The sequence below is a fragment of the Protopterus annectens genome, chromosome 1.part1, assembly GCF_019279795.1.
Source record: "Protopterus annectens isolate FY-2018-M chromosome 1.part1, PAN1.0, whole genome shotgun sequence".
NCBI classification, from domain to species: domain Eukaryota; kingdom Metazoa; phylum Chordata; order Ceratodontiformes; family Protopteridae; genus Protopterus; species Protopterus annectens.
Window position 1 is genome coordinate 946199821 of NC_056726.1, and position 15941 is coordinate 946215761.

Consider the following 15941-nt stretch of genomic DNA (forward strand, 5'->3'; position numbering starts at 1 on the left):
CCTATATAGAGCACCATGTAGAGTCTGTGCTGCTGCCCACAGCTCCATTCATTGGTGAGTTTTAGATGGAGACACTCAGCATGTTTTTTGGAGGTGGAAAGAACCCCACAGAGATGCAGGGAGAACATGCAAACTCCAAAGAGGCACTGGCCAGAGGTCAGGATCAAATCTTGTACCTTGTGCATGGGAGGCGAAGACCTTAGCCCTTATGCCAACTGGTCTCTCAATAACGGTAACATCCATGGCATAAAAACTGAACCTAGCCACATAAAATCTTAAACCAGTATGTAACAGGTACTCTATGGCCAATCACTGTTAGGATCTGGGTAGGGGAGACATTTTCTCTAAAATCTGATGTATTAAAAATTTGGAAGTGGGTCAAGTGAGACATAGAATTAGAACCATCTGTCTCATCAGTTCCTGGCCTCTGACTTCCTTGTCTGCAAGAGTGGCAGGATAATGGAGTTTCTGCGGCATACACTCTGCATAAGAAAAAAAAAGAATCAGCCTTGGTTATTTATTTATTTATTTATTTACTGACTGACTGATTGATTGATTGACAGGTCAAGCATTACATTTACTTATTTATTTTTGTTGAAGAGGGGATCTGAATCAATAAATATGACTTGCTTTGACTGAGAAAGACAGGCCTCAATCTTGGTGCTCCCAGGCCAGGAAAACAGCATCCCAAAACAGAGGTTCCACAGCAGAAGTAATCAAGGCTTCCATATCATCCTGTCTCAGAAACAGATCAAGACTCTTAAGGAGGAAATGTTACTGCAGTTTATTTTGTGTTTGATATTCACCACTGTAATTAGTCAAAGAAGGCCACTCCAAAGTAAACATGAACAGCTAGACAACCTTCCCCAAAGGGGCAGTTATTTGTGCAGGAACCTCAAGAGTTCTCACATCCTGTAAAGATTCTGAAGGAGAAGGGTTAAACTCCTCTTCCATATGCATTACTTATCAGGCCAGTGGTTCTCAGAATGCATGTCTGCAACCTCAGGGAAAACACACAGAGGCCATTTAGTGCAAAGCTTGATGATGGGGTGGTACACAAGAGGGGGAGAAAGGGTTACAGCATAATATGCCAAACCCAAAACTGATTGGCGCATTTTTTTATATTTTAAATAGTGTACTCTTTTCGCTCATGTTTTACTTGCAATGATGACATCTGCATCTTTACTGCTCATTTTGAAATTGTTACTGCAGTTTAATTTATGCTTGATATTATCACTGTAATAAGTTAGTGCTGATAACTAGTGTTGTAGCAGTACAATGTTTAATTCTACAAGCAAGGCCTGGCATCAAAAGTGGAACAAATCTTGGGGACTTGACTGGCATGAGTGACAAGAGATGACTCCAAAGGGTCAAATGTAAGCCCAGCTTGAGATCTGGTTCTTCTTCCATCTTCTTCAAGGAAACACTTAAAGCAGTGTTAATTACTGATCTGACAAATGCAAAGAGAGCTCAAAGGCACTTTACTATGACTTCAGTGTTAGAAGGAGTTCTTATCAGTTAGCAAGGGGGTGGAATGACTCATGACTGAAATGAACTGGGGGTGGGGGGATCACTGTGCAGTACTCACCTTCTATCTAACCATATCTAACCCTGGAATAGAAACTCTAGAACGGACCATGGGCAAGGGTCTTCAAATGTTGGCCATAAAAAAAGGTGTGAGTGTGTGCAAGAAGGCTTTCACAAATGTTAACCTACTGCAAAGCCCCCCCCCCCCCACCAAAAAAAACCTTAGTCTTAACATAGTACTGAATGAAGTTCTACAGAACATGAGGCAAAATTACAGTAATATACTTGGTACTGTGTCAGAGCGTAAAAAGTGCTTAAAGGTGCACTAAACACACTGGTAAAAGTTAAAGTGAAGACGGAAAAATACCCAGTCTTACTCGGTACTATTTGTTGCTGGACAGTGTGGACCTACATGCACTAGCTCCTTCTTAACTTACCTTCTTAACTCCAAAACAGGAAAATGGCATACAAGATGAAGGATAAAACAAGTGAACGAAAATGCATAACAAATTTAATGTCAGTTTTAAATATTGAACCAGGACTTACTGTGCCATGAGAAATTGTAAGATAGCCATTTTTTACACAGCATCTCCTTTTCTGCCACACTTTTCGAATTCTGAAAGAGACAAATGTAATAAATATGACTTCCTTATTTCAACAGGAATAAAAAAATAAAATGAGTAAATAGAGGAAATGCCTGAGCAACTTAGTTGCATACAATTGCTTACTAAAAGTTAATATTGTACACTGGCAAGTATCATTATGATCTACAACTTTTTGTCTGGTTTATATCACCAGTGTTCCCTCTACAGTGCAACTTTTTACAACGCCTTTATAATTTATTTCACATTTCAAATAATACTGAAGAATAGCTATGCTTAAAAGAGGATTATACACATGTTAAGTTAAATGGGCAGTCTCCTTATAAATAGTATGTAATTATATGTAACAAAAAGCAAATAAGAAGCATTTATTTATTTATTGACATTTGTTGACTGGGAAAGTATACTGGGCAAATGACCCATTTTCAGTGGAGGCCTGGGGAGAAAAGCTCCATACAATCCCAGAAATTTTTACATAACATCAGCTTAACTTTGAAAGTCAATAAAGTTTTTACGCAATACAAACTGTAGTAGATATACAAGACAAATACATACTACAGAGGTATACAATACAAGAAAATAAACACAGTGTGTTAGATTTTTAGTAATTCTGTTTGTCTATTCTCATAAGTAAGAGTACTGTTTAAGAGGACAGTGCCAAACAACATAGAAACATACCTGCTTTTCATTATTTCAACTGAAACCAAAATATTAACTTCTAAATAAGGAAATCATTTACAAACTGGAAACAGTAAACTCTTAAGCAACCTAAAACAATAAGCATTTATCAATGCCAAATCTGCAGAAGTAATAGTAATACTGAATTATATGTCAAATACAAAATACAAGTATGTTTGTGCTAAGTCTGGGATTAAAACACTGACATGTTCACTTATGACAGCCCATAAGTCTGGTGATAAGTAATTCTTCCCCACTCCATTTGCTGACTATCAGTTCCCTACATTCACTCCTAGGCTGTCATCCAGGCAGTGCTGGGGTGTCCTTATTTTTGCGTCCTTCTCCTTTGCTGTACCACAGCTGTTATGCCACGTGCCCTGCTACAGCAGGGACTGCAATTCCAGTCCTACTTCCAAAATACACAGTACTGGCCACAGTACAAAGTATTGTTTGAAATTGACCAAAATGAATACACAACAGACGATCCTGATGCACTAATTACTACTTATGACAAAGCAGTTTTGAGCTCAGTCAAACTGCCCCTGATTCTGTATGTCTGCTTTCAACTGTCTCACAGAAATGGTACTGGGATTGTGATGTTCATGAGTTACAGAAGGCTGGACACTGGTCAAACCACATTTTAAGCACATTTAACCTACATGGAGATAAATGGTTCTAGTATGTATGAGTGGCACTACTTGGCTCAAACATTACTAAAGCATCTGAAAGCAGGTATTTCAAGCTGTAGTTTCATGCAAATTCACCCTTTAAAAGCCAAATAACCACATGCCCCCCCCCCTTTCCCCCAGTGTGGGGGGAGCTTCACCACCTCACTCCCCTTAGTTTAATATATTAATGTAAGGAGGTCTCACCTAGAGAAACTGGATTGTATGCTGAGAAGCATCAGTCAGAGATAGTCTAGCTGTTGTTCTACCCTCAGAGCACCCAAGTTGCCCTGCTGTAAAAACCTCTAATGTATTAACCCTTTATACTTCACCTAAAAAGACGTGCCATCATGGATGTTTGGTAGATATGGGCATTCTATGACAATCTAACAACTGTTGCATGTTCACTGACAACCAACTAGTCCTTGGAGAAACAGATACGTATTTGAGAGATATAATTACACAAGGTCGCTAGAGGCTAGATTCTCACACAAAAGCATTCAAAACAACAATGGTTGTCAGTAACATAAGCATTACTCCCACCTCACATAGTACTGACCCAACACATATATCAACATATGCTGAGGCACTTAAAACCAAGCTTACTAAACCCCAAAGACCTCCTAGACATTTGTTCTACAAAAATAATCCTCAGTAACTCCAAAAACACTCCGGCAAAACAATACCTAACACAACACAGCCACACCTTTTGGAGCTTCAGGTATAAAGCACATAAGGCAAGCCAACGCACTACTAAATATTCTAGAAATATCAGAGTTCACTGTGAGCTGGGAAAGATGTGCAACAAGTTAGGGTGATAAAGGGTAATGAGGGAAACATACTCACAAACGAGGAAAGTGTGTTGAGCAGATAAAAAGTGTACTTTGAGGGACTGATGAATGAAGAGAATGAGACAGAGAGAGAGACGACAGTAAAGGTTGGATGATGTGGGGATAGTGAATCATGAAGTACAATGGATTAGCAAGGAGGAAGTAAGGATAGCTATGAAGAGGATGAAGAATGGAAAGGCTGTTGATCCAGATGACATACCTGTGGAAGCATGGAGGTGTTTAGGGGAGATGGCAGGGAAGTTTTTAACCAGATTGTTTAATGAAATCTTGGAAATTGAGTGGATGCCTGAGGAGTGGAGAAGTGTATTGGTACCAATTTTTAAGAATAAGGGTGATGTGCAGAGCTGTAGTAACTACAGAGGGATAAAATTAATCAGTCACAGCATGAAGTTATGGGAAAGAGTAGTGGAAGCTACGTTAAGAAGGGACGTGATGATTAGTGATCAGCAGTATGGTTTCATGCCAGGAAAGAGCACTACAGATGCGATGTTTGCTTTGAGGGTGTTGATGGAGAAGTATAGAGAAGGTCAGAAGGAGTTGCATTGTATCGTTGTGGTTTTAGAGAAAGCATATGACAGGGTGCCTAGAGAGGAGTTGTGGTATTGTATGAGGAAGTTGGGAGTGGCACAGGATAAGTATGATGGTAGTGTGACAGTGGTGAGGTCTGTAGTAGGAGTGATGGATGGATTCAAGATGAGGGGGGATTACATCAAGGATCAGCTTTAACCCCTTTCTTATTTGCAGTGGTGATGGACAGGTTGGCAGACGAGATCAAACAGGAGTCCCCATGGACTATGACGTTTGCAGATGACATTGTGATCTGTAGTGAGAGTAAGGAACAGGTTAAGGAGACCCTGGAGTGGTGGAGATATGCTCTAGAGATGAGAGGAATGAAGGTCAGCAGGACTAAGACAGACTATATGTGTGTGAGGAGAGAGGAATGGTGAGGATGCAGGGAGTAGAGAGTTGGTGAAGGTAGATGAGTTTTAATACTTCTGTTCAACAGTTCAGAGTAATGGTGAGTGCAAAAGAGAAGTGAAGAAGACAGTACAGGCAGGGTTGGCGTGGGTGGAGAAGAGAGTCAGGAGTGATTTGTAACAGACAGGTACCAGTAAGAGTGAAAGGGAAGGTCTACAAGATGGTAGTGAGACCAGCTATGTTATATGAGTCGCAGATTGTGGCACTGACAAAAAGACAGGAGTCAGAGCTGGAGGTGGCAGAGTTAAAGATGTTACAATTTGCATTTGGTATGAAGAGAATGGACAGGATTAGGAATCAGTATATTAGAAGGTCAGCTCAGGTTGGACAGTTTGGAGACAAAGCCAGAGAGGCAAGACTGCATTGGTTTGGACATGTGCTGAGGAGGGATGCTGGGTATATTGGGAAAAGGATGCTAAGGATGGAGCTGCCACATAAGAGGAAAAGAGGAAGGCCTAAGATAAGGTTTATGGATGTGGTGAGAGAGTACATGCAGGTGGTTGGTGTGACAGAGCAAGATGCAGAGAACAGGAAGAAATAGAAACAGATGATATGCTGTGGTGACCCCTAACGGGAATAGCCAAAAGAAGAAGAAGACTTCACTGTGAAACATACAGATGTCCTGCTCACCAGGCTGAATAAGGAGAAAATCATGATCAGTTGTCTGTTGGGGCCAGGATCTGCCAAATTACCCATGCACTCAAGTCATTATACCACATGTTCCAGTATGACTCAGTCATAATCTGTGTGTGTGAAAATATTCTGAGACGTACCTCCCTGGACTATATGTGGAGAAAGATTATGGAGTTCTTGGACTGTGTGTCCCAGGTTGGCATGTGCCTAGCAATCAGTAGCATTCCACCTTCACGAAGGGTGATGCCACAATATTAACAAAAGATGACTTGACTTCAATAACTGGCTTACTTTCTGGTGTCATTCCAAGGGGGTACAATATTTTTTAGTATGGGAAGATATGGTCAAAAGACCAAATTGCCATTTGCCAAGGAGGATCTGCACCTGACCCCTCCAGGCTCTCGAATACTGGCTAAAACATTGTCCTCCCATAATGCCCCTTTTAGACAATGTCAAACTAAGAAATCTTCAGACATAGCATAACCAACTACGGTCTCCTCACCTTGGAGAATGTGGACATCTGTGCAGTTACTGAGACATAGTTTAAAGCCATGGACAGTACCCCAGCTGTACAGGGCTACAATGGCTTCCACAAATCTAGGCCAGCTACTATGCAGGCAGGGACCAAAGGTGGAGGTGTCTCAACCTCTATCGACAACAAACCCACCTCAAGACTAGTCAAACAGGATGATGTGCTTGAGCTTCTCTCCAGATTTCCATCTGCAAAGTCCCATATCATATCCTTGCAAGCTATAAGTCACCCTCTATGACCCAAGAAACCCACAGTTTATACTTGGACTTACTGGAGGCTCCCAACATTCAATCCAATACCATATTTATTATTAACTTGAACTATCCCACTAAAAACTAGGATACGTACATGACCACAAACTTACAGGCCCAGAGAGTCCTGAACTTTATAAACACAAACACCTTGGACCAAGTACACTATATGCCCACTAGGGGAGCAAACATACTCAACCTGACACTCACAAACATGGAAGAATGTTGTACACCCCCATGAAGTGTTCTCTCTGGTAAAGTCAGACCACAAAGCCATCTCTTTCATAATAAAAGTCAATTCTGCAACCCCAGACAATCCCGTAACATTCAGGGACTATTCTAAGCCAAATTCCTATTGCTAAGTGATAATCTGTCAAAATTTCATGCCCCCCAAACCCTAAAAACACAGCTGCCAATGCAGAACTGTTCAAAGAAACCCTATACAATTATGTCAATAAATGGATAGAAACAGCTGTGTCTACCAGAATTAATCCCATAAATAACTCAAAAAACACAAACCACCCTGGTGGAATCCAAACATAAACAAGTTGTACAACAAAAGAAAAAAAGTCATATCTAAGATTAGGAAATGCTACATCCAGCATGATAAGAACACTCTCATAAATCTAAACAAATGATTAAGAGAACAAATTAAGTCTACTAAAGCCAAATTTATGGTAAAGATAGCCTTCCAGGCAAAGGTCAGCCAAGAGGCTTTCTTTAGCTACGTCCAAAATGTCAAAGGTAGCACACAGCAGTGTACAGCACTGACTGTAAATGGAGTCACCTTTATGTGCAGGAAGATACAGTAAATCTGTTGACCAAGAAATTCAGCTCCAATTTTAAATCCCCCAAGGAATACTATCAAGCATCACCAATCAATACCATTAGGAAACAGGTCACAAATGTCCTCTCTGTGGCCAAACACACTGCATTGATCGACTCTGGAATAACTTCCCAGATGCCTCTTAAATAGCCCAAAAGATGACCAATCATGAATTACTGTTTAAAAAACAGCCTCAAGACAGACTTTGTGCCATTCAAATGTAGAACTGAAGTGGTCATCCCTCTACACAAAGGTGGGCCATCAAGGGACCCTAGGAACTACAGACCCATAAGTCTGACTAGTCTCAAATGCAAAGCCACAGAAAAAAATTATCATGGATATGACTAATAAGGACATAGAAAACCTTCAGACACCGGATCCAACCCAGTTTGGTTTTGTCAAGGGCAGGTCATACCTACTCAGCCTAATGGACTTCTTTGAGAAGGTCACTAAGGCAAAGGATGAGGGCAAAACTGCCTACCTTGACCTGATTAAGGCATATGATAAAATACTACACTTGGGCACTGTAAACAAACTCACGGATATAGGCATAAACCCTCTATGTTACATGCAGGACAGTCAGATCTCTCTCAGACAGGACCCAGGAAGATAGGACAGGGGAGACCACCTCCACAAAGAGGCCAGTCATTATGCAGTCCCTCAGGGCTCATTGCTTAGTTCACTCCTTTTTGGCATCTATGTCTTGGAAGTCAAAGCCAAAGTTAAGAGCCTCTGAATGACAAAGTCTGCAGATGAATGCAAACTAGGAGCAGTCACAGAATCCCCCCAAGCCACTAACATCTTACAGATAGGACTAACACAGAGCAATTACTTGTGCCAAAGCCATGGCTTAAAACTCAATGCCAAGAAACATATAATAGAACCCTTTTGGGAAAGTCAGCCACTCTAGGAAATGACATAATCGATAGCACACCTCTAAGAGTAGAATCAATAGTTGGGGATATGGGTACATATGTAGACAACAACCTGGCTCTCGACCAACATGTATCTAAGAAAAAAGGAAATCATACTAGTGTTGCTCAGCTTGTAAGCAAAGGTATGGCATCTAGGTCCAAGGACGTTACTGTTTCACTGTATTCGTCCCTCATTAGGTCCATCATTGAGTAAAATGCCCCTTTGGTAAGTACCTGACCAGACACATGCAACAACTGAAATGTCCATGTGTAAACAGCATGTCCTATTCAGACTGCCTCAAAGCCCTGTTGCTATACTCTATTTCCTACAGACTGTTGGGAGGTGGTCTATGCCTGGCATACAAGGTATCCTTGGACACTGCTGTGATGGACCTTTTGTATATCTGTACAATGAATACCATCAGAATTACTTGATCTAAGGATTGAAATTCTGCTTGCAACATAAACAAGACATGTTGGAAGGCCAGATATGTGTCTCAGAAAAATTCCCCTTCTCTGGAACAGGCTTCCTATGCATGTGAAGCAGAGTTCTTCCCTAACCCTAATCAACAGAATCCCGGACCAGTAGATGGGAAATCAGAAATACACCTTGGATCCAGCACCAATGTCTCTAACAGACAGAGGCAGCCTGTAAATCTTGCCCCTATCTCACATATAACCCTTAAAATAACCTCTAGGAAACATAAACTGCAAGTACGTTTGGGAAACTTGGCTAGCCTTATAAGGGCCCCAGTGGTCGTTAACTTAGTGTACGCCCATTAACCTATTGGCAGTCCAAAGTCACTGCAACTCCATGGAGGAACGATCACTAAAAAAACAAACCAGTTTCTTTCGCCTGCACCCTGTGGTCTTTCAGAACATAAAAATTGCTATGTTTCCACCAAACACACATTATGGCTATGCAGAATCAGAAACAAGTATGAATAACGTCTCTTTCAAGCAATAAAATGCAAGCAACTTAATAATGGTCAGTTTAGTAGTGATCAACTGACAAAGCCAGAATAAACTTAGTACGGGTATCTATATGTAGTATACCTTTCAACAATCTCACTTACAAATATAGTATTCTTGCCCAATGAGATTTCAGCTGTTTATAACTGCCAGTCAAACTTTTATCAGTTTGTCAACAGTCTGTGAAGTCAGGACTCTCTGACTTTCCAAAAACTTTCTTCTTCATCTTAGTGAGGAAGCTATACAATTATTTGCAGATTAGGTGTCCAAAATGTGTTTCTCCTCTGTTATGTCTTTGATGAGCTTACTGACTGCCAAACTGTGGAAACTTTATGACTGGAGTTTGGCTACACTGAATATGAAAATTCCATGAATGCAGTTTCTTCTCTTTGTTTCATCACACTATGAAATCAACTGTGGTCCTAGAAAACTTGTTATAACGTGCTTTGGTGTTCTTGGTCCACTGATTTTTTTTGGACAGTGTGTGCTTCTTTCCAAATATAGTTTGAAAAGATCTGAAACACACACAGTAGAAGTCCACCATGGACCATTCTAAGGTGGACAACTACAATCATATCTCAAACCTCCCTTTTATCACAGAACTCATTGAGAATGAAGTTTCTAGTAAGATGTATTCCTCTGTAAACTCTTATGGTCTCCATCTTTCTCAGTTCAGCTCTTGGTTTAGTCCTTTTAAGTGCCACAAATGACTTCCTGGTGGCAAAAAAATTGCTGGTTACATTCTGTCCTCATCCTCCTTGATCTCTAGTGGCATCTGATGTGATGGATCATGCTATCCTGCTCAAAATCCTGTACGCTCACTGTACATTTTCAGACACAATTATTATGCCTTTTACTTTGTGCGTTAGTCTCAGTGGTTAGGTTTGGGAATGAATTGTTGCCAGAACTAACAGCTGGCGTTACACAGGGTCCAAGCCTGGACTCCTCTGTTTTTCACTGTGTATATGATTCTCAGCAATGACGTCTGTTACAATGCTGACATATAGATTTACCATTCCTTCACTCGACCATGTGAATGATTTTAGCATTTCTGAGGAATGCCTGGCTTCAATGTTAAACCTAGTTAAAGAGCAGATGACTTAGGTGAAGCCAAAGAAAACCAAGGCTATGTTTGAGCATGTCACCGTTCACCTATTCCAGGCTTGCTATTTGCCATTTTTTTTATTTTTATGGGGACAACAGGTTAGAATGTATGCCTAAGTTGTGGGGCCCTGCAGTCTGTATTTTCTCCCTGGGCTTTCTCTTTGTATTCTGGTTTTCTACCACAGGTCAAGGACGTGTAGTAGGTATAGTGTCTATAGGTGTACATGCAATGTGTGTGTGTGTGAGAGATACAGAAGAAAGACTTTGCAATTGACTTCCATTCCCTACTTGTCTGATAAACACTGTGGATGGTACCATGTGTTCATGAGGTCACTACAAGAATCAGCTATGCTTCAGCAGCACTGAATAGATGCATGTGTAGGCTTGGACTGTTCCAAGACAACATGCTGAATATGAAGTACCAAGTGGTGGATTTTATTAAATCCTCATAATTGTGTGTACTGAACAGCTTCAGAATTAAGCAGCTGATACTGCACTCCAACCTGAAGACCGTGATTCATGTACTGGTGTCTTCTTGGCTGATACTAATGCAGTGGTCTAGAGCTGGGGCTCTCTGATGCTCACCCTGCACACAAAGTAGGTGCAAAGTTCTGCAGTTAGGGTGTTGCAGTCTAGGTACTGACTGGTGGTTACTTTCAATACAATCATATTACCCTTTGCTGCATGAACTGCACTAGCTGCTAGTTGTGGTTCAGTTATCTTTTAAGATCTTGGATCTTACTTATAGAGCTATACATGACCGGGTACTCAAGTCAAGAGGTCTGGTAAATAAAATACACAGGCAGAGGATGCAGCCTAACCTCCATGAGGTCTATACTCAAACATATTTATATAGAACTTCTACATACCACATTTACCCACATATAAAACCACACAAAACATCCCTTTTTACACTCTATGTACATATACATACGTGTGTGTGTGTGTGTGTGTGTGTGTGTGTGTGTGTGTGTGTGTGTGGAGGTATGAATTCTTTTACTCATTTAATTTAATTTATGTGCGTCTGTGTGTGTGAAGGTATATATGCTTTTACTCACTAATTTAACAACTTTTGCCCCTCATACCATTCACTATCTCTACCTCAACATTCTAACTTAACTAAAAAATTCTTTACCCTGGCACTTATCTTCTATTTCATTTCCATCCTTAATTTCTTATTTCTTTCTTTGACACTCAGTTTCATCTCAGTCCATCTCACATATGGGGTTAACCTGCACAAAATGTAGAATATCTGTGTCTATACTCAACTAGATCCAGTCTAGGAGTATGTTCAGCTCTGACCCTAGCATTAGTTACCAGCTCAGTAGCATAACCTTTGGATAAAAATCTTTGCGTGAGCATCAAATTGTTTCCATACTTCTGTCTCCTGAATATAAATATTACGAATTTGAAGAAAATGATAAATATGAATATAATTGATCATGAACCTTGGATGGCAGCTATTGACAGGCAGCAAGGCATTCCTCATGAACATTTTCTGAAATAAAATGGCCTTCACCATTCCTTCCCATTTGCTTGAATGTCAAAAACAGCAATAATAAATAAACTACAGTTAGCTGTAAAATAAATAACAAAAGCATTTTGATTCAAGTACTTAACAAAAACAAACAATTCCTCTAGATTACCATTCCAAAGCAACCAACAATTGTCTAAAAAACTACATCACATTCTGAATATAGGTAGAAAAATGTTTGTTTCAGAATTATAATAATGTTTGCAGAGGGTTTTCTTTTATACTCCAAGCATATTCCAAAGAATTTTTCCTCAGTTACATAGAAAATGCTGGAGGTGTAAAGGAAAAGAGAGAGCTAAATGGAAACATGCTTTTTCAGACTGTAACGAGCTGACAGGTTTTAAAAATTTCCAACAGAATGCTCGTCAGAAATGTTGGGGGAGCAAATAACTGTAACTAAGGAAACTATTCCTTTGAGCTGGGACACAGGATCTGAATTGCCTATGCATAGTGAGGCATTAATACGTTTAATGCTAATGCCCGACAAAAAGCAATTACTAGAAAGTGGAAATCGAAATCTAGTCTAACTCAAATTGAAGTACTGAATATTGTAAAGGAGTTAAAAAACAGAGGTGGAATCTTTAGAAAAGGGAATGAGCAAATAACATAGAAAAAATGGGCTTTGTGGGAGCAATGCATGCAGAATAATGTTCAGAAGGAGGAGCAGGTTTAAGAGAAGGCAGGAATTAAGGCATCTCTGTAATATTGGAGTGAATAACTAAAAAAAGAAAGAAAAAAATATATGCAATCACAGTGTACAATGCATCAATATGACAAATGTTAACACTCTTTGCTTTCTTTTCTATTAATGTATGTTTGCCTATGTCTTAAGTGATAACTTACAGGTGTTTAAAATCAAAACACAGAACTACAGTGATTTAGTAATGCGACAGCATGGTTAATAAGGAGAAGAAACAAAGTGTTATAAAATACATCTGGAACATAGAAATAAGATACACAAAAAATACAAACCTGTTAATGGAGAAGGGGTCTAAAGGGAAAAATAAAGTGAAAATAAAAAGAAATTGCAAATATTGAGATATGGCATTGTTAACTAAATATTCTACTTGGCATTGGTTGCTGAATGCATAACAAAAAACCCACTCATATTTTAATAAATAGTATTCAATTTTTAGTACCACTTATGCTACCATGAACTCAGGTAGCTGAAATATTGGTGTAACATCTCAGTGAAAGGGTCACACCTCAGGAGTGAAGCACCCCCCCCCCAATACTGTACTACTGTCTGCACTGAAACACGTATCCAAATAATTGGTGTGGGTATAGAATAAATAGCCTTATGATCTTTGTGGCACCAGAGGCATGTGTTGTTATCTGCTGCCATTGAGACTGCATACTCCATGGCATGCTGCAGTGGGAGGACTGTGCACCCCTGAATATGGCAGCTGTCGCTCGTCTTGTTTTCATGCTTTATTAGGAAGAAACACATCAGAATGGATAGCAGAAGTACAAAATATAAATGAACTGATTAACTGACAGACTGCACAGACACACATGCTCTACAGCTTACTACAAAGTGGCAATCAGGCTCGCACATGCTCTCTATTTATACACTTGTGCAAGCCCACTTATTACATTTGTGGCATTGCTAACCAAAAGTTAAACACTTTTCTTTTTTGGGTTCATGATTTGCACCACAATCAAGATAGTTGACTATAAAACTGGGTGGAGTTACATGCTTTGAGTTTGCTGACTCATACTTGTGCTTCACAGAGACTGTGCACACTCTGGAATTTGCTAGAAAAGTACAGTGTTTCCCAGTGAGTGTCACAGGGCTTACAGTTGCTGTCATGTGCTTGGGCCTGTTTCTTTTAACCATGTGCTTCATACTATCAATATGAGCACTAGAAGATACTGGAAGCATGCATTTCTCATTTGTAAACACATTTGTGTGCTTTTCTGTGAGATCTTATATCTGACAAATCTCAATGGCCTTACTCAAAGTTAAATCTCTGTCATGAAGCAAAATCTTTCTCACAGCATCATCTTTAATACCACACATAAGTCTGTCTTTTATCAGCTCATCCCTTAAATCACCAAATCTGCTCATTTTAGCTTTGTTTCTCAAGTCAGTTATATATGTTGCAAAGGTTTCCCCAGCCTTTTGGTCTCTTGTGTAAAATAAGTGCCTTTCCATTGTAATATTCATTTGGGAGTTGCACATTTCTCTAAATTTATGTTTTAAGCACTCGGGTTCTTCCCTTGACTCAACCGGCACAACTATATGATGGTTTTCCCCTTCCTCTGCAAACACAGCAGGTGCATACACAAATGAATGCTCTCTTTCTATGGCTTCCGAACCAGCTAAACTAAGCAGAATGAATTCCTTTGTACGGTCATCTTCATCAGAAAATGGAGCTTGTTTGAAAATATCGTATTCTTGTTCAAACACTCTCCAGTTCTCTGCAATATTATCATCAAAGATAAGAGGACTTGGTTTTTGAAATACTTCAGCCATGCAACAAAGTGTGGTCAAACACACTGAAAATATGGCCCTTGTAATTATGTATGAACATGCACACACAGCCAGTACTTGTAATAACATTCAAATGCGCAATAATGCTTTGAAATGGTTGTATTTTGTGAAATAACTGTTCTGTAAAACTGCACAAACTCGTAAACACTCTGTATACTTCAGATACCTTGAATAGCTTTAATTAATGTGAAAAAGTAGCACATAGTGAAAAAATGTGGTAATTTTCCTTACTTAATACATTTTATGAGATTTGGACTTTATATCAAACATTTTCTGTAGTTATTCAAATATTTTCTCAATATGTCACAGTTTCAGACATTTTGTTTACTTGCAAATTAATTTAGAATGTTCTGAGTGCTTCATTTTATATTTTGCAAATATGAAATCATTTAAGTAAGCTTTGATACCTGAAATTTGTTTCTGACCTGTTTTTTGGGAATTAAACATGCAGTGGAGATGATCCACTTCTCTGTATTCCTCCACCATTAACTGAGTGCCTTCTCAATCTGGAATCTGCATTTCTGTATCACATTCTGACACCATGTCGCTCACCTTGTTTCCCATTAATGACGAACAGATGGGGTAATTCGTTTATATGCTTTATTACAAAGAAACACATCAGGATGGATAGTAGTAGTAAGAAATATAAACAAACTGATTAACTGACAGACTCCACAGAAACAGTTTTACATCTCAACAGCTTAGTACAAAATGGCAGTCAGGCTTGCACATGCTCAGTATTTATACACTTGTGCAATTCCCTAGAAAGCTTGTTAAAGGTATACATACATACTGATCTGCAGCAGATGGAGAGTAAAAGAACAGTATCAAGCAGACAGTTCTCAAGAAGTTCCCAGCTATTATCACCAGTAGAGAGCCCCATGAAATAAGATCTTATGACAACACATTTTGGTGAAGATTTTCTTGGAATGCAACTCAGTGATATACCTCTTGAGTTCAGCTATCTCACTTAAAGTCACATTTACAGCCCTCTTCGGGGGAAGGGGCACTAGGAAGAACATTGGGCAGTGTGTGTGTGTGTGTGTGTGTGTGTGTGTGTGTGTGTGTGTGTGTGTGTGTGTGTGTGTGTGTGTGTGTGCGTGTTCTGTTAATAACAGGGATATTAAAACAGAAGAACCTCAAAACAACCCCAGTAGCTGTCTGAATGGCAGCCTCCCCCAGGTTCACCCTTGACCCAGTGCTGGGGAAAAAAATGGCAGATAGAAAGTGGAGGGGGAACAATGATAAACAGACAGTGGAAGCAAACACTGCAAACCCAAATGTCACATTTACCAAGAAAAAGCAAAATACAGTTGTGCTAATTAGAAAAGTCCACCAAAGGCGATATTAATTTTTCAAAATGAGGAGGTGGTAATG

At 39.6% G+C, this 15941-nt stretch overlaps 1 protein-coding gene across 6 annotated transcripts in view; it reads right to left on the reverse strand.

Moving 5' to 3' along the window:
* ASAP2 (ArfGAP with SH3 domain, ankyrin repeat and PH domain 2) overlaps positions 1 to 15941 on the reverse strand; it is a 2005955-nt gene that overhangs the window by 789249 nt on the left and 1200765 nt on the right. For all 6 annotated transcript variants that reach the window (XM_044079125.1, XM_044079114.1, XM_044079099.1 and 3 more), the window contains one exon: positions 2074 to 2143. In XM_044079125.1, the coding sequence (XP_043935060.1) occupies positions 2074 to 2143 (70 nt within the window). The remainder of the gene's footprint in view (positions 1 to 2073; positions 2144 to 15941) is intronic.